General features: G+C 34.5%; 4 protein-coding genes and 1 long non-coding RNA gene across 6 annotated transcripts; 3 read left to right on the top strand and 2 right to left on the bottom strand.

Moving 5' to 3' along the window:
• The first annotated feature begins 2,264 nt into the window (after positions 1-2,264).
• Positions 2,265-4,358, top strand: LOC109605061 (kielin/chordin-like protein). The gene is made up of 5 exons (XM_020021629.2): positions 2,265-2,286; positions 2,595-2,759; positions 3,286-3,666; positions 3,720-3,898; positions 3,957-4,358. Exons 2-5 carry the CDS (start codon positions 2,603-2,605, stop codon positions 4,065-4,067), a joined length of 828 nt encoding a protein of 275 aa, XP_019877188.1. The 5' UTR covers positions 2,265-2,286; positions 2,595-2,602; the 3' UTR covers positions 4,068-4,358.
• Positions 4,359-4,467: 109 nt separating this feature from the next.
• Positions 4,468-13,339, bottom strand: LOC109605067 (uncharacterized). Of its 2 annotated transcripts, none has more exons than XM_049969710.1 (6): positions 13,050-13,337; positions 11,437-11,538; positions 6,688-8,950; positions 5,867-6,637; positions 5,486-5,613; positions 4,468-4,948 (listed from the first exon to the last, which is right to left on the bottom strand). In XM_049969710.1, exons 2-6 carry the CDS (start codon positions 11,449-11,451, stop codon positions 4,832-4,834), a joined length of 3,294 nt encoding a protein of 1,097 aa, XP_049825667.1. In that variant the 5' UTR covers positions 11,452-11,538; positions 13,050-13,337; the 3' UTR covers positions 4,468-4,831. The 2 variants fall into 2 exon arrangements, 1 of the variants encoding a protein (XP_049825667.1); XR_007548674.1 differs by having other exon boundaries at positions 4,872-4,948; positions 5,418-5,613; positions 13,050-13,339.
• A 1,780-nt stretch (positions 13,340-15,119) lies between these two features.
• LOC126266269 (uncharacterized) lies at positions 15,120-15,441 on the top strand. The gene is made up of 2 exons (XR_007548701.1): positions 15,120-15,210; positions 15,265-15,441. It is a non-coding gene; the product is annotated as an uncharacterized LOC126266269 (long non-coding RNA).
• A 3,748-nt stretch (positions 15,442-19,189) lies between these two features.
• Positions 19,190-22,096, top strand: LOC109605063 (uncharacterized). Its single transcript, XM_049969547.1, has 6 exons — positions 19,190-19,905; positions 19,989-20,115; positions 20,167-20,322; positions 20,372-20,651; positions 20,707-21,509; positions 21,563-22,096. Exons 1-6 carry the CDS (start codon positions 19,798-19,800, stop codon positions 21,916-21,918), a joined length of 1,830 nt encoding a protein of 609 aa, XP_049825504.1. The 5' UTR covers positions 19,190-19,797; the 3' UTR covers positions 21,919-22,096.
• A 271-nt stretch (positions 22,097-22,367) lies between these two features.
• On the bottom strand, positions 22,368-23,643 carry LOC109605072 (beta-sarcoglycan). The gene is made up of 2 exons (XM_020021640.2): positions 23,569-23,643; positions 22,368-23,511 (listed from the first exon to the last, which is right to left on the bottom strand). The coding sequence occupies exon 2, from the start codon at positions 23,502-23,504 to the stop codon at positions 22,509-22,511; it is 996 nt and encodes a 331-aa protein (XP_019877199.2). The 5' UTR covers positions 23,505-23,511; positions 23,569-23,643; the 3' UTR covers positions 22,368-22,508.
• Positions 23,644-23,734: the final 91 nt, after the last annotated feature.

The raw sequence follows: 23,734 nt of genomic DNA, 5'->3' as shown, positions 1-23,734 counted from the left end.
AAATATACAGTGTGACCATACATATAGTAACTAATAGTAATGCGCAATATTACTTTAATGTCATTGTTGTGACCACTATGCAGTTGGGCAATTTAATCTGATTCTTTCTAGCAACTCTTTACTTTATAATATTTCAATACTCTACGTCGATATAGTTGATTATTTACCAAAGGACTTTTAGTCATTATAATTATTTAATTATTTATTTATTTTTATGAGGGTAATAATGGGTCGTAGTTCTGCCCTAAAACGAAAACTACAAAACGTTGTGATATTCAGAAGTTGGTCAAGTCTCTCTCTCGGAGATGTGCCGAGATTGTAAAGCAAAGAATATTATAAATGTTGTTGTTGATATATAAATGTTAAATTAAAGGTTTTTTTTTTTTTTTTTTTTTTTTTAAAGGTGGGGGAATGCATTTACGCACACTCAGCACCGAGTGCTGAGTAGTGTGGGGCTGGCCATAAGGGCCTACCCACCAAACCTATAACCACCTACACGTCCTCTCTGCAAACAGGAATACGGTTTTACAGGTAGAAACCTTTTTAAAACCAAGATTACAACACAACATTCGTGTATCATCTCGTGCACCGCCGCCGTGGGTACACTAGCATCACACGACTCCTGTATCCAAACAACAGGATCCAGGGTAAGCATCACTCATTCAACAAACACACAGGGGAGGGGGATATGAGCCCTCTGCAGAGTGGCCAGCCGCAGCTCCACCAGGGACTGAAGATAACTCCAGTACCCCAACCGAACCACAGCCAACCCATCCACAGAGGGGGTACAATTTCCCAAATTTTTCTGCTCTTCGGCCACCGCAACTGTAGCTCACCGCCAGAACTGTAGCCAGGCTCCTGCCCTGTCAAGCCGACCAACCGCAAGCGCTATTCCATGACGTTCAGGATGTCCCTGGGCATTCTGTGAACAGTCCTGGCGAACCAAACACGCTCCTCCAGAGTCGGCCCTAAAGCCGCCTTCCTCACTAACGCGTTGCGGTGGTCCGCCGCGATGGTGAAGAACTTAGAAGCCTTCTTCTTAATGTACTCTTGGAATTCCGTCCAGTGGATGTCCCTGAAAATTTGCCTGTTACGGACAAACCAGGGGGCACCCATGGACATCCTCAACCACACGCTCTCAACTCTGGCTAGTTTACTGATGTGCGTTCTTGCCGCGTAACCCCACACTGACGAACAGTAGGAAAGCTGGCTACGGGCAACCGCCCGGATGATTTGAATCTTCACAGCAGGATTCATCCTGCTTTGACGGCAAAGCATCGGATAGAGCTTCACCAGAGCTCTCTTTGCAATAGCCTTCACACGATCCGTATGCAACTGCCAGGTGAGGCGCGAGTCAAGGAAAATTAAAGGTTACTCAGCTCGATTTATAAAAATAAGTATAACATTTTATAGAATGACAGTAACATTTTAAATAGTAGCAGTAATAATCACCATTATTGTATATAATATATACCGATTGGAAAGCCTTTAATCTTACTGAAATTTGAAAGAGACATCATGCATGTCAGTAACAGTAAAAGAGTCCCAGAAGCAAATTTGTAGACTTTTAATGTCTCTGTCAAGCATGATGTCTCTCTCAAAATTCAGTCGGATCAAACGAGTTTCGATTGGTATTTTATTTGAAATTAATATTTATTAGTTTTTTACTAGTTTATATGGTATATACGTATAGTATGACCCATTTGAAAGAGCAATTTTTTTGGCATGAAATTTGAAGAAAACATACATATCACTGGAATAAGCACTCTTTAAGTATATACTAAGTTTCATGAAAATATATACATATTGTTCTGATATATGTTCGGACAACAGCAGCGCCACTATCATAAAAGAAATCTGTAATTTTATTATGTAGTTTGATAGTAGACATATAGATGTCACAATTATTTTTAAAATTTCAAATTGAGTTCAATAATTAAAAATAAATAAAGGTAATTTAATAATAAATAAATACATAAAAAATAATATTTCACAATCACAAAAAAAAAACTATTTTTTTAAAACAGATTCCTCAACTACAAATTTGATACATAATACATTAATACGTATTTTTTTGTACTTTTTTTATTTTCTAAGATTATACCTTATTTACATTTTTTCATTAAACGACTTAAATTTACAAATTAAACAAGCCCATTTACAAATAATTCTATTCACAATAAACAAGGTTTTAACATAGAAATCGATACGGTTGATTTTGCGCTCGGCCAACCAAAAAACAGAGACAGAATCCGCAACTTCCTGCACATTATTGGGCAGGTTATGGTACTGTATCAGACAGATGTTGGTGTTTTACCAATCGAATGACAACGTTTCATTTCGACTGCATCGGTTGAAATGTTAATTTTTGTCCGCGGTTCGATCGTGTGAATAACCGAATAAACGGTCAGTGTTATTTTAATGGGGCGGTTTCCATTGCCAGGGCGTGTGTCTTAATTTAAATTTAAATCGGTTTTATTTGTTGTTTCCCTTGAAATAAATTCTCTTCTAAAATTGTTGTTAAATTGTTCAAAATCTTTATAATTGACAAAGTAACGTAAAAAATTTTTGGTGTGATAAAATGTTTGTTTCAGCTGTCAAAATGAGGAAATTTAAAACGATTTTGCTGACGTTATTGTGTCTTCAATATTGCCATTCGGTCAGCGTTTCGGATAACGAAATCGACGTTCAAGAGAATGAAATTCCGAGATCCGGAACTAAAGATGTTCATGGGAAATCACCGGCAAGTCATCTTCCATGTAAGCAAAATTTTCACGAAATTTAAATACTTAATAACACACTAAAATAGCTACAAAACATATTTACATAATTCAAGCAGCATAAGATTAAAATTATTTATTTATCTTATCAAAAAATCACACACGCATAAGCACATAACCAAAAAAGCAAATATTATTCGCGTTAATAAAAACTAAATAATAAAACCATTTACGACCTCACTTTATTAAATTATTATTTACAATTAGTCTTGTAATTAAATTAATTTAAAAGTAAGAGCGGGTGAAATTGTAATAATCCCATGTTAATAACAAAATAAACGCGTTAACTCAGTAACATTTTAATTTGTTCTGGTTTGCCGATCATTCATAAAGTGTTGACAAAGAGCCGCGTTGAATAATTACCCGTTTTTTCGTAAATTTAATCCGACTAACTAATAGTTTCTCAATCGTTTCACGGTTTCCCGCTCCGCCCGTGAATAATTCACTAACTAAACGAACTTTCCGAACCGTCGAACCGCCTAACAAAGCTGTTCTGGTCGTTTAGTGGAAGTGGACCTCTTCAAACTGATGAACATCTCCTCGAAAGACCAAGGTGTATCACAAGTCGAAGGCCCCATCAAAAAATACCCAGCCTACAAATTCCGATTGCCCTACGGCAACGTTCCACTGTCGAACGGTTCTTTGGTGACCACAGCCCTGAACGCCCGGGACGGGTTCACCGTCGCCTTCTTGTACCGACAACAGAAAAACAATTTGGGCACCCTCATCTCCATAAATTCCCCCGGGCGACTGACACCATGGTTCCAAATCACTTCGAGCTCCAAAAGCGGCACCCTGAACCTGAGGTACCGCACGCAAGACTCGACGAAACTCAAACAGATCGAGTGGAACCTGCCGAAACACCACAAAAAGTCACCGCTTGCAGGTTTGTGTCCGGTTAAAACGTCTTGTTGCGGCTGTTTATCGTCTGGTTTTCAGCCTGGATCTGGATGTCGGTTAGTGTGGATTACATAAACGGAATAATCAGGATGGACTTGGACTGTCAGCCGAGCAGATTCGAAACGATATCCGCAAAAACTGCCAGAAATCGCATCTGGATCCCCGCCGACTCCCTCGTGTACTTCCGACAGGAGCCCGGGCGAAAAAAGAAGTTTTTGGTACGTTTTTGGCTTTGGTGCTTAGTCTTTAGGGTTATGGTTTTGTTTTTGCTTGTAGGGTTCCATGCAGGTGGCCAAAATTTTACCCTATTATCGTCAAGCTAGAACTTGGACGTGTGCCGAAATCTCGGATAATCTTCCACCGGATCATTCTAAACCGGTTTCCTAATTTTCTATTTACAAAAAGCACTGATATAACTAAGAATTTCATTAGAATTCGAAAGTGACAACAATCCATACTTTATATTAATTAGAAGAGTTTATTGATCTCGAAATGAATGATTAATGAATTTATTCCATCACCTTCTGTTTTACAAATAATTAATTGTTACAATAAGTTTATCTATGAGGTAAATCGTGACTCTGGAAGAGTTTGTAGAGTATATTTATTTATTATTAATATATTCCAACGCTTATATTAGTTGGAATTAATGAATAATTAAAGAGAGTTTAAATATTAATCAAATTGTTTTATTTACCTCCTCCTTAATCCATTCAATTATTTTTAATTAAAAAAATCAATGATCAATGTCTTAGATATTTTATTATACAAAATAAATACATATAATTATATACAAAAATAAATTGTGCACAATTATAAAATACTACAAGTAATTTTCAGAGAGCATCTGCATATCCACAAAACTAAATTTTATTATCATCAATGGTAACTGCTAACTGACAAGAATAATTAAATGTATGTCCTTTTTTTGTAGATACACAAATTATATAATTTAAAATACTTTTAAATAAATTAATATGCTATATACAAGTCTAATAAAACTAAATTGACGATGCGTCACACATAAAATAATAGTAAAACCAACTTTATGTCAGTTTAAATCACTAGAACGTATAAAATTAAATTTTAATGTTTATGTATAATACCCAGATAAATAATTAGTTATATTCTATTTACAATAATCAGCGTCTTCAATGGGAGTTGTTAATTTTTTCTGTTGTCGTTGTGGTACTCGTCGTAGTCGTCGTCGTTGAGGACCCTTTGTTCTTCATTTTAGCCGTGGTATATGGAGTGACGACAGTTACAACCTATAAAAAAACCAGGAGGAAAGTAAGAATTGGAAATTGTACGAGGGACTGATTATATTTTAATACGTTTTCAGCTAATTTTCATAAGTACATTTTAAGTGTTATTAATCGTTTCCTCCGTAAATAGTTTTCACAGTTAAGTATGACAAATTGATCATAATATGTCATTGAATGTAATAGCCATGATTAACAGAAAAAATCTGATCATGCACGTCGTCGAAGAGATTTCTTCGCAACAAGGAAAAGTTTCATGAACACACGCCGCGATAACAATGAGTTAATTACGAGTGTGATTCTCACGAGCCGCTAACCCAATAAGCCACGAAACATTATGGGCATCATTTCACTATTTACCATTCCACCATTTCGTCGTCTTCGTGTGCACAATTAACGTCATATGGGTACGTGAGATTGCTGCGCTTAAGTATTATAATTTTCGAGCTTAATTACTGAATTTACTTTTACTTGCCCACGGTATGTTTAGAAGAAAAAATGGTTTCAACGTGTGTTTGAAAGGGAAATTGTTCAAGTCCAAACCTTGGAATGTCCCGAAATTGTTTGCACCGTTGAGTTGGCTGGTGGGGTGTACGAAGATAGGTCCATGAGGCCGAACAATGGATGTCTTGAAGTTGGCTTTGGTGTGGTCGTCGTTTGCAAATTGTTTACTGAAATCAGATAAAAAAATCATACAATTAACGACTGCGAAACGATGGACTGTTACGCAGTTGCATAATAATTCTAATAAACTGTTTCGGTGCAACAATAAAGTAATTAAACTGAAAGGAAAAATTGTAATGTCCAAAGGGAAAATATTACTTTGCGACATAACAGGAAACGAGCGCAATTGCGACCATGGGAAATTGTTCTGATTGTTTTGCAGTTTCGATTTTATTAAACTGTTTTTAATGGTACGCTTACTTAAGTGTGGCCATTCGCTGTAAACCACCTTCACGGAGTTCTGTCCATCCTGATGGACCAATTCCCTGCCTGTTTTGTTCTGAGCTTCCACCCTGACGCTGAACTTGGAACTTTCAAACGTCCCCTGTCCGTTGACCGTTCCGTTTTTCACCTTAGGTGCCATACTCCAGGCGGTTGCGGGCGTTGAACTATCGAATTTGTAGCTTTGCGGGGTTACCACGTACACTTTTTCTTTTGTCAATGGGGAGACGGTCACTTGGGCAACTTCCCACGAGGATTTTTGGTCTTGGGTGCTGAAAGGAAGAGGTATGGGCTTCGTGGAGTTGGTGACTTCTGTTGTGGTTTCAGACAGAATCAAGTTTGTTTCGATGTCTTTAAGAAGGTCGCGTAAAATCGTTTCTTTGTTGTTAGTCTCAGCGCTTTCGAAAGTCACTTCTTCTGGCACAGTTGTTGTTTCCAGTGCTTGAGTTGTGAAGAAACTATCTGGAATTTGTTTGGTACTATCCACTTGTTTGTTCTTTTCCTTAAATTTGCCGGAATATTCTTGTTGTGTCCAATGATCAATGTTCTTCTGAAGAGAAATAATGTCGTAAGGCAAGTTGTTTTGATGTGACTGACTTTGTGACTTTCCACTATTTATTAGATCTTGTATGTTGTAAACAGGAGTAGTTTGTGCTTTGGCAAGGTTAAAATTGTCCATGAATTTCGACCACACTGATTCTTGAGTCGACGGTGGTGGAGTGTAAACCGGCACCAAAGTTGTGTAGCCCCCTTAAAACAATTGTTATTAACACTGTTGTCAAAAATTAATAAAAACTTACCATTAGAGAATGATTTAGGAGTCTGCGTCTTTTGATAAAAGTGTTGTTTGTCATAAACGGGCTTCCTGTTAGTTATATATGGCACGATTATCTGGATTTGCTTAGGTTTCTTCGTGGTTGAACTCACAGGATTCAACCATGTGGATTTGCCAGGACTTGGAGGCCTCAAAGAAGTTGCCATTGTCGCACTGGGCGACCAATTTGCATAATTGGCCGGAGGCGCAGTGAATTTAGGATCGTTCACCTTCTTAATGTCGATGATTTCGTGATTGGGATTGCCCAAAATTCCCTGATCCAACAACAATTTTTTGATCACGTCCGAATTCACCTCATTCGAAATGGGTTTGAAGGCGTCCAAGTTGTTTAAACTCTTTCCGTTGTCTCTTTTCGTTTGATTTGTGGAGGTGGTGTTGTAACTGGAAGCGGAAGCATGTGCATCTTCCACAACAATAGGATTCTGACTCAACTTAGGCACATAACTTTCTTTCTGACTGCTTTGGGCACTTTGCAAATGATCATAGTTCACTGGAGGGGCGTTGTAAAGTACTTGAGGTTCATTTTGATTATACTGAGTTCCTAAGTTGAACAATTGCTCAGGATTATTCCTTGGTTCTTGATACAAAACATTTTCCACGTTTTGTTGTATGTCATTATGTTGGTTGTCCAAATGTTGAACTGGCGCACTGTACTGATTTTGAGGTAAAGGTTCGTTCAAGTCCGACGGTTCTTTCTCAAACTGATTCCTGCTTTCGTCTTTCACTGAAACCTCCACCAAAGGCGACTGAATCACGTTGATGGGATGTTCTATTGATGACAAATAATCAGCCACGTTTATACTCGGAATAACTTGTACACTGTCGTCTTGTCCATTTGGAACGTTTTTAAAGTTGACGTGTTCCCGAACGGGCACAACAGGTCGCAAACTCAAATTGGGCAAAGGAATGGGTCGATGATTGTCTCCGCTGGGTAAAGATAACTGCTCGTTCTGTCCCAAGTAGTAGTCAGCGGCGTTTGGCCCAAGGGGTGCGCCGTAGCTGTCCGAAGGAACGGGTTGTGGGGGCGGATAATTGGCGCTCGGCGAAGTTGGCACCAATTTTTGGGGCGGCAGATATGACGGTGCTCCGTAAGTACCGCTTACCGGAGGAGGACGGATGTCTGGAGGCGCTCCGTAACTTTCGAAGATTGGTTTGAGGTGAGTTGTTGGTGGACCGAAGTGGTTTTGTGGAGGTCCGAAATGGCTAGGCTGATTTTGTGGGGGTCCATATTGATTTGACGGACTTGGAGGTGGTCCATATTGATTTGACGGACTTTGGGGTGGTCCATATTGATTTGATGGACTTTGAGGAGGTCCGTACTGATTTGACGGACTTGGAGGAGGTCCGTATTGATTTGAGGGACTTGGGGGAGGTCCGTATTGATTTGAAGGACTTGGGGGAGGTCCGTATTGATTTGAAGGAGTTGGGGGAGGACCGTACTGATTAGAAGGTGGACCGTACTGGCTGGAAGGTGGTCCGAAAGGTCCTGAAGGAGGTTTGTAATTGGGAGGACCATAAGCGGGCTTAGGAGGTCCATAAACTGGTTTTGGAGGTCCGTAAATTCCTGGAGATGTTTTTAACGGAGGCCCGTACTTATTGTTCAACCTATAGGAAGGACTGTGAGATTTCAAATGCAGCGGGGGAGGTACTATGAAATCTTGCAAGGTCGTAGCACTTGGTCCATGGGATGATATTCCAAAACCACTGTGGGAACTACCTCCAAAACCACTAGAAGTACCACCGAAACCACTATAATCCTTATTGGGCAATTTCTGAATGAACTTCGGTGGTGGTGGTGGACCATACTGATTATCAGGGGGTCCGTACAAATTTGGGGGCGGATGCACCGATTGTAGGTGGGTGATGTGGGAGCCGGAAGGTGGGACGAAGTTGATGACGGTGTGGTGGCCGTTGTTGGTGGCCATGGGAATCCAAGGTTCTTTGTTGCAAGGGTTGCATTCCTTCTCGGGTAACCCGAAGGCGTGTTGCGGAGGTGGTGGAGGCAGATACCTGAACTGCGGATGTTCGGCTGCCGCAGCCTCCGAATCACCACCAAAAGGAAACAGCCAGTTGGCTATTTTCGAAATGAACGATGGTTCTTGTTGATGTTTCTGATACGATTCAGATTTTTTAAGAATTGTTTTGTCATTGTCGATTCGCTCTTCTGATTCTTTTGGTGTTTCTTCTGCGGCTGTTAGTGTGAACAGAAGAATTAAAAGGAATAGGGCCTGGAATGACACAAAAGATTTTTTGTTAGAGTATAATTAACATCAATAATTACTTGATTTTATTAAATTGGTTTAATAGACAAACGATTGGATCGTGGTAAAAGTTTTTCACATATAACAAATACCGACTTGTAAATCATTTCCTGGGGATTATTTAATTGGTAAATGGAGATAAATTATTTAGATAACCCAGTTCACAGAATATTATTATTTTACAGAAGATTTCAATGTACGATACTGTTCAGACTAAGGATTACTGCAATTAGAACTGTCACATTATCTTTACTGTGAAAGAAAAGTTAAAATCAACACAAGTTAAATTAAGTTGAACTAAAATTCTTAAAAATTAGTTAGTAGCAGGTAGTAATATGTTTGACACTCATTAGCATGGTGCTAATTGTATTAATGAAGAGCAAAGTAATGAGTGAAACATACTAATTACTTGAGTTAAACAGTCTTTTTGTCTCACTTTCCATCCACATTAATATACCATTTTCGTACAGTTTTATGGGCTTACAAAGATAAACAAGATTTTCATTAGTTTACACCCGCAAAATGGGATAAAGAAGAGAAACAAGACAAAAACAATATAAATAATGGCAGGTGTTCAATTATATGAGCATATCGAAGATGCGGCAAATAAAACGCATGACCCACAAAGACTCGAACTAAGTAGACCTTCGAGATGGATATTGTACAGCACTTTTTACACGGCGAGACGCGATGAAAGCATTTTGCATTGCTGAATGACTTTTATGAAAGTAGGATCTCGGACAATAAATAATATGTAAAACAAGTCGCATCTGTATATCAATTTCAGCACTTCAAATCATCTCGGTAAGCTAATTTTGACCAGAAGTACATTTTAGTACTTAGTTCTTGCAACGAATGAGCCACAAATTAAATTATTGGAGCGTTGTTGTGTCATCGGCATTGAAATTCCTTGACACGAACCATAAAATGCGGAACGACCGTCAATTAAAATTCTCCATTGCGAATGGATGTCATTTCACTTTTCTTGTGCATCCATTTAGACCATTAAGAGAACCACTTGAATGATGTCACTCTCCTTATTTCCTACAACCAGTCACATCCTCAATTTTGCCCATAAGGAAGGAGTTTCGTTCCCAGAAAGTGAGAACAATGCCGATTTATTGGATCGGATTGGAAGATAAGGCGTGTTAATTGGACTGCTTCATTTTTTGAACGTTTAGAAATCCGAGGCACCCATAAAATTTTATCGGCCCTATAAATATACCACGCACAAAAAATTGAATAGAAGAAATCGGTGGTGTCTTAATGACACCTTCAATTGATCCAATTCGCCATCTGTTCTATGGCATCTGTCTCCTTTAATTTAAGGAGGATGCCGATTAATTGGCTGTTTTATCAATTTGAATCATAGTAATTTTCTGCTTGCGTGTGCCACATTCATCCGCAACAAAAAACACACAATTATGTAAGTGGTTCGGGTTAGAGGATTGATAACATAAAAAATAGGAGCAGCACAATTAGTGTGATTTAAAGAGAGAAACTCCTCGTCGTTTTGTTAGTCGTAGTGTTGAGACTAAACAGTTTTTTGTTTATTGAACGCTGTTTTGATCGTCATACAATTAATTGTTGGGAGAGAAATTTTTATGGAGTGACCAAACCTTCATTGATTGTTCTTAAAAAAATTTTTCACACAAACAACAAACAAGTAACTGTGTGGTCTTTACGGTTTCGTGTTTCGTGTTTCGTTTGCGAACCGTTAAATTGAAGCTAGTAATTTTTTATTTGGTCGAGTAGATTTGCATTAACGAACCGATTCATTCGATTAAAAATTTATTTATTACCTTTCGACGACGAATGCGAGAAAGTGAATTTACGATGAAAACTGATGTACTCGTCCGAAATTCGATTAAGGTGCATTTTTCGTCACATATGGCCGGATGTACGGTGTCATGTAACATCAAACCTCATTTTACCAAAACGTTTTTCACGTTGCACAGGTGAAAATCCTTAATTGAACTTTCTATATGATTAAGATTATAAATAATAATTAGCCGGTGCAATTTGTGGAATTACTTTTTGCTGGTTAAAGGTAATTTATGGTTTTGAATACAAATAATATTTTTCGGGTTGTCAATAGTTTTTTGTGGGTTCGATATCAATTAAAGTGGTAATAAGCAAAATCTATTAACTTTTTTAAAAGGCACCTGAATTATTAATATCAAAAACCAGTTCCGTAAACGGAAACGAATCACTTGACACGGATTAAGCATTAATTACCACAAATTCATATGTGATTTCGCTTTTCTTGGCCCAAAGAAAGTACGAATATTTCGTTTGATTATTTTTGCGGTCTGGGCGGTAAAAGCCGTGAAAAAAATATTACCAGGTCAACTTATTAAGGTATTAATTTCATTGATTAGCTTTGTCTGTGTTTTGTTCAACCTACTTTTTTTAATTTTTGGTTATTGGAAGTCATAATTAAACGTACTTACCTTGTTTTTCGACATGATTTTCTTCTAAAATTACAAATAATCCTAGTGTATCCTTATGGACATTGTTCACCGCATTCAGCAGAATTTTAAGAGATGTGTTTACTGTAAAAAATATTATATTAAACATAGCAAACAAAATTTAAAAAGAAGAAACAAAGCAAGTGTTTTATACATATTGAACTCTTGAGAAAATGTTGAAGACTCGTGGGTAAAATTTTCTTTTTAGCTTGGAATATGAATCCATTGTTCATTTACACGTAATGAGGTTTAGTGACATAAAATCCATTATAAACCACTCTTTCCAAAAAGAGAAAAGTCCATTTTCACAAAACAATCACGAACACGTAGTAACTTATTATTTTAACGTATAATTTAAATTTCATATTTAAATTAAAAAATTGTTAGTACAATAATATGTTTTATAGGAACAGAAATTATTATAAATTAATATAATTATGGTTCAGAAAAAAAAATTGTTGAATTTTAATAAGAGGTACAAAAACTGTATAATTTCAATTGAAAAATTATTTACTTTCATTTGATTATATATTTTTAACTTTAACTAATATTAATATTTTTTGTTGTTAATTAGTAAGTATAGTAAATGATTTAGTTTTAAATGAATATTAAATTTTAGACGAATTTCATTAACAAAAATAATTATATATAATTGTAGAACATAAAATATACATTTTATTAACATATATGTGTATCTTTAATTAATTTTATTGTGTCATAACAATTTATTGTTGTTAAGTACTAAATATATTAAATGATTTATTTACAAGTAATTATTAAAGTCATTAAACTATTAATTAATAAAATATATTAGTTGTGATTTATAAATTATCTGATTTATTAACATTTATAACGTTGATTAGTTTTATTTCATCTCAATAATAATATATTTAATCATTATCCACATGTTACTATTTCTATATATACGACATATTAATTAAAAGTAAATAAATAGAAGAAATTATCCGGAAACGTTACAAAACAACAAGAATTGTTCTATTAACAATATCGTTACGTATTCCTCATGATTGAACCCTCATATGTTCCATATGATTTCAAAATTGCATAAGTGAAATAATGAGGGCAAATGTAACTTCTCATATATGTATTTTATAAATTTTTAAGTAAAGTAACATAACATAAGTTAAAATTTAAAAATGAATACAATTATAATTCTATTAATCAATTAAGATCAATAGACTAATAAAATATCTTAAGTGTATTTAAAAATTAAATACAAGTTAATAATTATATATATTTTTTGTTTAATACAAAATATAATAATAATTCATTGTCAATTTAATGTTTCACAAAATGAAAAAATAATATTTAAATGAGTCTACAATTTTTAATTAAATTGTAATTAATTTATTTATACTTTTTGTAGTACAGTAATTAATGAAATAATTCAATATCAATTTAATGTTTCACAAAAAGAAAAAATAATATTAAAATGAGTCGCCACAATTTTTAATTAAATTGTAATTAATTTCTTTATATTTTTTGTAGTACAATAATTAATAAAATATTAATTAAATTAACCATTACTATATTAAATTATACATAAGTAGACTTTAAAAAAATAATTTTCTCACCATAAACAACGTAAAATCCAATAAAAAATCCCAAATAATATATAAATAAAAAAAAAAACTATCAAACAGTCACAAACCCCAAACAAAAAAAAAATCACACACAAACAAATGAGCCGAAAAACGCGAAACGGTGTACGAGATGCGGCGGTGAAAGCATCCGAAACGTACTGCGGACGCGTGAAGTGAAGAAGCAGAAGAAGGATCGTGGTCTCGCAACGGGTTCAAAGTGAAATGGAATCGGATCCGGATGACCGTGTTATACCGTGGACGCGACCCGCCGTTTAAAACCCGGTCGGGGAGGACTGCCACGAATTTATAGGTCCCTCGCCCGCATCCCAACGTCTCTTCCTACCTGTTTCGTGTGCCGTTGCGAGAGACGTAGAACGAAACAGGTGGAGACAGATTCACTTTTGCGTCTGGGATTTCAGGAATGTCTTAGGAATTTTGTTCATCGGCTGTCGCTGTTGAACTGTTTTAAATCATGTCGTCGGAAGTGACAGATTTATTCGTTTTAAATAAGCTGAAAAGTTGAAAGGGAGTAATCGTTTAATTCAGTTTTTGAGCTCATACTACCATATACAAGGCGATTTATCTAATTTTATTAGATTTTATCAGAAATTTATTGAGAACGGAAAAAGATATTGGTTGGAATTTTTTATAGCAATTATAACTTGACAGGAACTACTTTTTTGATTTATTTTTATTAAAATTTTATTTCCAGTTTCACCGGAAGTGGCGTTAACTTTGTTATTTTTGATGGAAAACCCTGTATATTTTTAGATTTCAAATTCTACATATAATTGAAAGTAAAATGGATACCTAAACCCAATATTGAGTAATTATTTTTTTTTTCTAACAATTTTGACATATTTATAGTCTCTCAATTTTGATATTGTTGTTATAAGGACCCAAATTCCCAAATCCCAAATTTTACACACAATGTTTAATTTATATATCTTATAACATCATTAATTTTGTTGCTTTCAATTAAATTGAATATTGACAGAGATGTTACCAAAAATGTAAAATAATGTTGTCAGTGTAAAATTGTTAATTTTTATTTTTAAAAATTTTGAAATATTGATGATCTAACTAAAATGTCTGTACAGTCCTAAATTTTGATGTTAGAAAGATCATTTTTAATATTCACGTTAATTAAGAGCCATTCTATAAGGACACATTATTAATACTCCCAAATTTTATACAGAATGTTTGTTATTTAGATTTAATTTATACATCTTATAACATTTGTTGTTTTTAGCTAAATTGAATATTAATAGTGATTTTACCAAGAAAGTTAAATAATGTCAGTGTAATTTTTTGTTCTAAAAATTTTGACAAATTGATGATCTAACTAAAATGTCTGTAAAGTTCTCAATTTTGATGTTGGAAAGTTAATTTTTGGCATTTACATTAACCAAAAACTATCCTATAAGGACACATTATTAATACTACCAAATTTTATACAGGATGTTCCTTTATTTAAGATTAATTTTATACACCTTACAACATCAATAACTTTGCTATTTTCAATTAAATTGAATATTAAAAAACCTTTTGATTGATATAAGCATTTCCTATACATAAAATAAATATTAACAGAAATTTTCAGTATTTTTTAAGGTGTACAAAATTAAACGTAAACACCCTGTATAAAATTTGGGAGTACGAATAATGGCTCATTATAGGAATATCATTTATTAATGTGTATGCCAAAAATGAACTTCCTAGCATCAAAATTGGTGACTTATTTTAGTTAGACCATCATTCTATTACAATTATGAAAATTATAATCAAAAAACGGTTGGCCACTTTATTTGGACGTTGACATTGAAAATAACAAAAAAATAAAAGAAAATAACTAACTTTAAAAGTAGTATTTGATTTATTATATTTGATTTAAATATTTTATCTTCAGTTTAACATACCTACTAAAAAAAACTCTTAACTCATTTAGTTTTCCAGTAAAAAATAGTATATCTCATTTTTCTTATGTTAGATGCTGATTCACAATATAAATTAACGTTATCTGTTCACAAACATCATAAAATTCTGTACATATTAACGAAATGTTCACTACATAACTTGCATCAAATTAACTTTGAACGTCAGAAGTGGAAGTGAAAATGTGCTTCAAAAAGTCACAAAAAGGCAACTACAAGTGAGTATTAATTAAATTTTTCATTTGATTATCAACTAGTATGATTTGTTTTAGTTTTGTGAAGACAAATTCAGAGAAAAGAAATTCTGCTCCAAAATCTGAGGATGCTCAGTCAATTTCATCTTTCTCCCAGATTAAAGTAGATTAATTAATTAATTAATTAATCATTATAAATGCGTAATGAAAGTGTTAATGTTTTAAAAATGTAACAATAAATTGCATAAACCTACATATATGTAGTTTTATCTTTCAGATTAGTACCCATATGCTGGAATAGAAATTAAGGAAAAGATAAAAGTGAACTGTAACAATAAAATCGAACCAGTATATGAACTAATTACATATTATGTAAAAATCTATCGGATTTTACAGGAAAAATTGTGCATGCAAAAATATTTAATTACTTAGAAAGTTGGAACGACAAAAACCACAAAAAATTTCATTTTCGTGAGAATTAATCTGTGATTAAAGTAAAATCCTCAAATTAAAAATAAAATTATGCACAATGTGTAACTAATTTTGTGCAACAACGTTACCAAACGGCCAATTTAACCATGAACATGTGCGATTTTGGTCGAAAAAACAAAATAAAACTGTTGAACCAAATTCGTATCGAAAATGGTTGCGCAAAACGCACAAGTTGAATGTACAAACACATAGAAACCGCAATTAAGGTGACGATCACATACTCGAAATTTGTACATAATGCCAGAATAAATATGCAAGCGCAAATCTGGCCGTTTTCTAAAGTAATAAATATTTGAAGGCAGTACGTTCGAAATTTACAAATTTTTATGCTAAGCGCGATGAAAGTGCTCCGGCACGTCCACTTGTTTATTCTAATCGTATACACATGTCGCTATTGTTATTGAGAATCCGACGTACCTACAAAAGTGAAATTCACACTGCGGCACATGTAAATATTTAGATCTACATAGATAATGCAATTATGATCTGTTAAAGGACAAAATGCTCAGTATTTTCATCTTCAAAACATATTTAACATTTTAAATTCATCTCTTAGTTAATTGTCATTAGCCATAAATTGTTTAATATGAATTTTATTCAAGTGTAACCTCACTTAACCTAATCTAAACTAAGATAACCTAACCTAACCCAACCCAACCTAAATTAAATTATAGAGAGAATTCCTCAATTTGTATTTCTTTGCAATTGTGAAGATCTCTTAGTTAATTGTCATAAGCCATAAATGGTTTAATATGAATTTTATTCAATTGTAACATCTCTTAACCTAATCTAAACTAAGATAACCTAACCTAACCTAACCTAAATTAAATTACACAGAGAATTCCTCAATTTGTATTTGTTTGCAGTTGTGAAGATCTATCTCTTAGTTAATTGTGAAAGGCCATAAATGGTTTAATATGATTTTTATTCAAGTGTAACATCACTTAATCTAATCTAAACCAAGATAACCTATATTAAATTATACAGAGAATTCCTCAATATGTATTTCTTTGCAATTGTGAAGATCTCTTAGTTAATTGTCATAGGCCATAAATGGTTTGATTTGAATTTATTCGAGTGTAACATCACTTAACCTAATCTAAACTCAGACAACCTAACCTAACCTATATTAAATTATACAGAGAATTCCTCAATTTTTATTTACAACTGTGAAGATAATCTGACCTAACCTATACGAAATTATATAAAGAATTCCTGATTTTTTTCTTATTTAAAATATATTTAACACTTTGAATACATCTCTTATTTAATTTTCATAGACCATAAGAAGTTTAATATGTATTTTATTCAAGTCTAACATTACTTAACCTAATTTAACCTAGGATAACCTAACCTAAACAAAATTATATAGGGAATTGCTGATTTTGTATTTCTCTACAATTACCATCTGTTAAATGACAAAAACCTGATTTTTTTCTTATTTAAAATGTGTTTAACATTTTGAATACGCCTCTTAATTAATTTTCATGGGCCTTAAGAACTTTAATATGTATTTTATTCAAGTCTAACATTACTTAACCTAATTTAACCTAAGACAACCTAACCTAATTAAACCTAAACAATCTCTATAGGGTATTTCTGATTTTATATTTCTCTACAATTAAGATTTGTTAAATGACAAAAACCTGATTTTTTCTTCTTTAAAATATGTTTAACATTTTGAATACACCTTTTAATTAATTTTCATAGGCCTTAAGAAGTTTAATACGAATTTTATTCAAGTCTAACATTACTTAACCTAATTTAACCTAGGACAACCTAACCTAAACAAAATTATATAGAGAATTCCTGATTTTGTATTTGTAATCTAATCTAAACGAAATTATAAAAGGAATTCCTGATTTTCTATTTCTTTACCATTATGATCTGTTAAATGTCAAAAAACTGAATTTGCCATAAGTGGTTTAATATGAATTTTATTCAAGTCTAACATTACTTAATCTAATTTAACTTAGGACAATCTAGCTTAAACAAAATTATATAAAGAATTCCTGATTTTGTACTCCTCTACAATTATTATGATTAGGTTAAGTGAAATTAAACTTCAGTTAACCCAATCTAAGATATGGTAACGAAAGCTAAAATAATCAAAATTGTATAGAGAAACCTTGTATTTCTTGAAGTTAATAAAAAGCTGCTCATGCTTCTTAATATTTAAATTTTTTGTAAACATCTTTTTAATCACAGGTAAACTAATATAGTCTAAACAAAATTACCATGATATATTAAATTTGATTGAAATTTCTATTTAGCTTCGTACATTTTTTGAAAGAAATAACCATAAAAATATTTAGGTATCAAGTACTAATACCAATTGCACAATTCCTCTTTGCTTAAATATTTACGCGGTTCAAACAAAATTATCTCGTCTTCAATATGGCTCATTCAACATTGTTTTAATGTTTGAACAAAACAAAATCCAATAACTTTCAGACAAATCAAACAAATCGGTCAATTGTCGAGGTTGTTTATTCCGATACATCACACCTTATAATTTCACTACTTCACCCACTTTCTTGGGCTTCGTACGCATCTGTGCTCTTCTGTTTGACAATTATGCGGTAGACCAGACATCAAATATTCCACGACGCAAGAATTACTTGCGCCACTGCTAACTACTTATTTGTATTTTACTAGGGACTTGTGGTTTTTATGTTTATCAGTCACTTTCCATTTTTTAAACGGTTCGTGTAAAAAAACATCATTTTATTCACTATTATTTTTTGTATACACTTTAACTGATGCAATTTTAGAACATAAATTAACACAACCTAATCTAACCTATCTTAATCTAGCCTAACCAATTAATAAGAAGCTTCATTCATTGAGGTCAACCAAAGATCTTTGATATTTTTTCACTTTTCTTATAAAATTTTCAATAAATGTTAAATGTATAAATTATAAGGGTGTTTGAAAGCAAACTAAAACAATTTACATAATTCCCCAACAAAAAATATCTTCAAAAATATGATTCTAGAACTTAAAAGAAAATGGGAGACAAGAATGCACTTATTTTTCATGACGTTCGGCATTTTAATAATTGGCTTTAATGGCATATAATGGAGTCCGTAAACAGAACTGGTAACAATATCAATTTAACATTCCAAGAATATTTTTCACTGTCTGTCTCGAGACAAAGGAATAATCATTCTTTTTTATGATGTGATAATACGGTTTGTTTATTTTGAGACACCTTGTTTCGATAGGTGAAATTTTTTGACTCAACACATTCAATTGATTGAGTTTCTTGGACCTATAGGTTAATAAACGATTGTACTTAATGGTATAATTAACTCATTATTAAACTTTCAAACAATAAACAATGGTTTTTGTTGAAATGTTTAATGTTGTTTCAATATTTGAAAATTGTAGATAGTATTTTAGCAAATTGTCAACCTTGTAATTGTTGCGACAGATTTGAATTGTTACAAACGGTTTAGTCTTTTGAAATTGTTAGAAAACGTATATTTTTAAATTGTATTGATATAAAATCAACTCAAATTATTGATAATGTCAATTTAAATTATAAGTCGTATGTTGCATAAGTTTAGAGTGCCAAAATAGGCATATTTTCTCGCATTTCATTTTCTTGAAACACTTTACGTTCACCTTTCACTTTCAGGTTACGTTTTAAGCCGCATTTTATTTTTTCCATTCGGTACCATCTTCTCGATTATCTAATCGCTGAATTCACCATAAAGTACGAATGCGAATAAACACGAACGATTAAATAGAAACATGTTGTGCAAATATCTAATTATATCCAATGTTTATTTTCTCAAAATTTAATAAAGATAAACAATTACGAAACGATTGCGGCAATTTGTACAAATTGTTTTTTAATATGGCGCATGCAAAGTCAATTAGGAAAATCGGCATGGCATCAAATTTCACGCACCAAAAACAGACGACCAATTCCCCAACACACAATACCATTTTCTACGTGCTAAGCAAAACGGAAACGTGCCTCGGTCGCAACGCAAAACGAAATGCCATCGAGTTACGAACATCGTCCACAGATACACGCTGATAAGATTAGATAGTGCCGTTTAATCCGGCCACAGTTCGACGCCAAAATGACGGAGGAATGAGCTGACGATGTTGAGGAGTGCCACAGCCGTCAACATCTTGAATTACGACAATGCGGACGCGGAACGAACCAGAAGGACGCCAGTACTGCTTTTGGTCAGCGTCGCTATCGTCGAGGTGGGCACACTTATATTATGTTCTTAATTTTGTCATGTGACTGACACTGATCTTGGTTATGTTTTGTTTTATCTCATTTCCAGTTTTTGCTCTCCTCCATTTTCTTCTGCTATGCTGGTTCCTTTTTGGAGTTTTCAGTAACGAAATTCTATAACTATCACAAAACACTTTGGGTCGTTGTTGTGTTCATCGCAGCCCAAAACATTTCAGGTAATCAAATCTAGTGATATGTATTATAGTGTTTTAATTAGTATCTTTCAGAAACAATCACAAAATGTCTTTACGAGTACTACATAAACGTCCCGTTCAACCGTCTGTATTTAATTCTGGCGGCACTTCTCCTGCAAGCTGCACTTTATATGTCCGCAACAACAAACAGTCTAAACATTTATATACTCACCTATGGACTTTTAGGAGGTACTACACTTTTGTTTTAGCTGAACATATCTTAAATGTATTTTTTTAGGAACTTTATCACAATTTATAACAATTTACATACAAGAATTGTTAGAAGACGAATACGATATTAATATTAATGTTTATCAGAGCATTATACAAATTTCCAGGGCAATAAGTATGTTCACCATGCCTGTTTTGGTTGTCTATTTGGATGAAATTTACGGAACTAAATACACACCACTAATTTTTACCGCCATAATTGGCAACATCATACCTTTTTGCTTGTTCTTCAAGAGGAGTCAACAATGGATTAGCCAAAAACCTACGCATTACAGTAACATGACGAAGTAAACTTTCCTTTGGGACTTATCAACATAAAATTCACCTTGATTGATGTTCTAGCATGTCCGTCTCAATGACCGAGTTAAGCGTTTTCCATACCAACAACAACAACGCACAATCAGAATCAACAAAGAACACATCCAGTTCAGCTTCAACATCCGACGACGAAGACCCAGACGTAACGTGGCAGGAGGAGGAGTACGAAGAGACGAACCTCACCAACGACGAGTTGGACAAAATAAAACAGGAATACTACGCCAAACACTTCGGCGTCAACATCTTACCCCGGATCCGCGAAGAGAGCGAGTCCGAAGAGATTAGCTCGAAACGACTGAGCCAGATCACCGCCAAACTGGAGGAGATCAACAAGAACGATCCGAAATTCGCGAACAGACAGTTCACCTCCGACGTTCTCCTGCCCGAAATCAAAACGGGTCAGTCGCATAACACCATAGACATCGACTTTCCGGACGGTCCGGTCTTCAGACGTGGACAGTGCGGCTGTTCGCCGTACAGGAAGTACCTGTGGAAGAGGCGGTGGAGGAACTTCACAAGGTTTTTGATCTACAACTTCTTCGTGCCCTTCTACCGGACCGTTGTCAATCCGAAATTGTATCCGGTGTTGGTGACGAAATCGTCCACGTCTTTGATCTTCGGGTGTTTCGTGAATTTGATACCGGTTATTGCGTGTGAAAAGTTGCACACATTTGAAAGGGTCGAGGCCGTGTTTTTACTTAGTTACATGGCTTTTTCCTGGTGTTTTTTCCTTATTTTCTTGCCAGTTGTCACCAAGTTGTCCAACGTAAAGATTAGGGTGTTGTATATTACCGGATCTTGTATGTTAAGTTCTGTGATGCTTTATTGTAAGTAACTGTTCTAATTGGAAGTGAAGTTTTTAATGTTTTGTGTTTTTTAGTGTCCCAAAGAGAAATAAACAACGATGCCATAACACTGGGCAGCCTCCTCTTCGGCTTTGGTTACGGAATAACCTCCTACACTGAAACTATAATATATAGAGAGTTCTTTGGAATGCGACACTGGCAAGAGTGTCGAGGAACTTTAAATACACTTTCTGGCATTTCAATAGTGACTTGCTACTTCTTCATCTACCACTATAAAGTGGACTATCAGGATATTATCAACTATTCCAGTTTTGTGTACCTTACCAATATAATAATTTGGGTTTTTTGTCCGATTTTGAAGAGCTGCTTTAAATTTATCAAAAGGACTTTGTGGTATAAAAAGCAAGAAGCTTTATTCGTTACGATTTGAATATTTTGGACCAAAAAGATACTGCGAATGTATTACTTTAATTAATTTATTAGTATTACTAGTTAATTTAAATTAAAAGTTATCTCAAAAAGTCTGAAATATTTATATATGTACCAAATATTTTTATGTAATAATTATAATATTGTAGCAAATCAAATATATTTATATGAAAAATATTTTTAATTAATAAAATACACGCCAAAGTACAAACAACTTTGAATACACTTCCTGTTATTTAAAAGCTCTTTAGTGTTATCTTTATTGTATAAAAAGAAATTATTTTTAAGTTGCAAGTTAAAAATTTTGCTACTAAAAATCATGACAATGTATTAGTTAATTTATATTACATGAGTCATCAAAATTTATATAATTGAACACTAAATATTTTATTAATTATAAGATTGTATTTTTATGTAATTAAGTCTCGTCTTCCCATATTAATAAAAAAATTAAAATAAAAACAACTTTATTGTCATTACAAAATTCGTTTAGATACGCTACAAACGAAAAACATTATTTACAAATCCTATTAAACAACTTAATAACAAATAGATTATAGTGCTACATCGAGAAATTTATTTAATTTTAACCTATTCCTTGACTGCACAAGGAAAACCGGGGCCACTAATATCAACGTCGTCGCAATAAACTTGCTCGTTGACGTCAATAATCGGGATCCTGAACAGTTTCCCTTCAGGCATGCATACACAAATCTTGTACTGGCCACTCTTCACCGTGTTGTTACGCAATTGGGCCACCGGAATCCTGTTCACATCGATGTAGGTGCCCTCCTTCCCGCTCAGGATAATGCAGCCATTCACCGTCTTCAAGTAAATGTCTTCGTCCGCACTCCACACGATTTCGCGCCCTTCAATCTTGCTCCCCTCGGTGCCCTTTAAGTTCACCATTTTGTCGCTTTCTATCGACAGGCTTTCGTCCTTTCCGCTCCTGATTTGACCCGTCTCCATCTGCCTCGTGATGAATCCTTTCGCCTTCTCCAGACTTTCGAATACGGTTTCGGTGGTGGTGAAAATGGGCACGCCGTTCGCCGACTTGACCAGGAAGCGGCTGATGCCTCGCAAAAACGTGTAGTTTTTGAACATCTTCAAGCTGGTCTGTTTACCGTCGCCGGGATTGGCCTGTAAGGTTAAAATCACGGAACTGTCGACCGCCGAGATGTCCACAGTTTCGTCCGAAAATCCCAAAAACGTGCCGTCCTTGTTGTACAGATGGTCCAAATCGATGTCCCCGTAGAAATTAGACACGTTTTCATTGTAGATTATCTCCATGTTACGCATTCCCTGTCCCAGTTTGAGGACGCCGAGTATGGTGATGGTCAGAATCAGATTGCCGATCGCAAGGGTGAACAACAACCCGACCAGCACCCAGAAGGCGAAAGTCTTCCTGCCCCTGGTTCCCGGACGATCCGGTGCGCCGTCCGTTAAGTAACCTTTGTTTATGTTGTTGTTGTTGTGTTGCATCAACGAAATGTCGTACGATTCTTTGTCCTGCAGCGACAACGTGTCTATCTCCTCCGCGAACGTCTCGGCTGGAAGTGGAGGCGACGATGTCGGATAGTCCATCATTTTCTTGCTGGAAACGACGCGATTTTAGCACATTTTTACTAGAATTTTTGGCCTTTACACTCACTAATTCGAGGCTGGTCTAATTTTGTGGGAACAACATACACAAACGACGTTGGTCGATGGCACAGCTGAGCGTCGCGACGCGCGTCGTCTTACGCGCATGTGTGAGAGTTTAAAAATTCCACTTTCTACTCAAATGTGTTTTAAATTTATTAGAGTTCATTCCTAAG

Source organism: Aethina tumida, chromosome 7 (assembly GCF_024364675.1).
Source record: "Aethina tumida isolate Nest 87 chromosome 7, icAetTumi1.1, whole genome shotgun sequence".
In the NCBI taxonomy this organism is placed as follows: domain Eukaryota; kingdom Metazoa; phylum Arthropoda; class Insecta; order Coleoptera; family Nitidulidae; genus Aethina; species Aethina tumida.
This window is presented reverse-complemented; position numbering and strand designations above follow the sequence as displayed.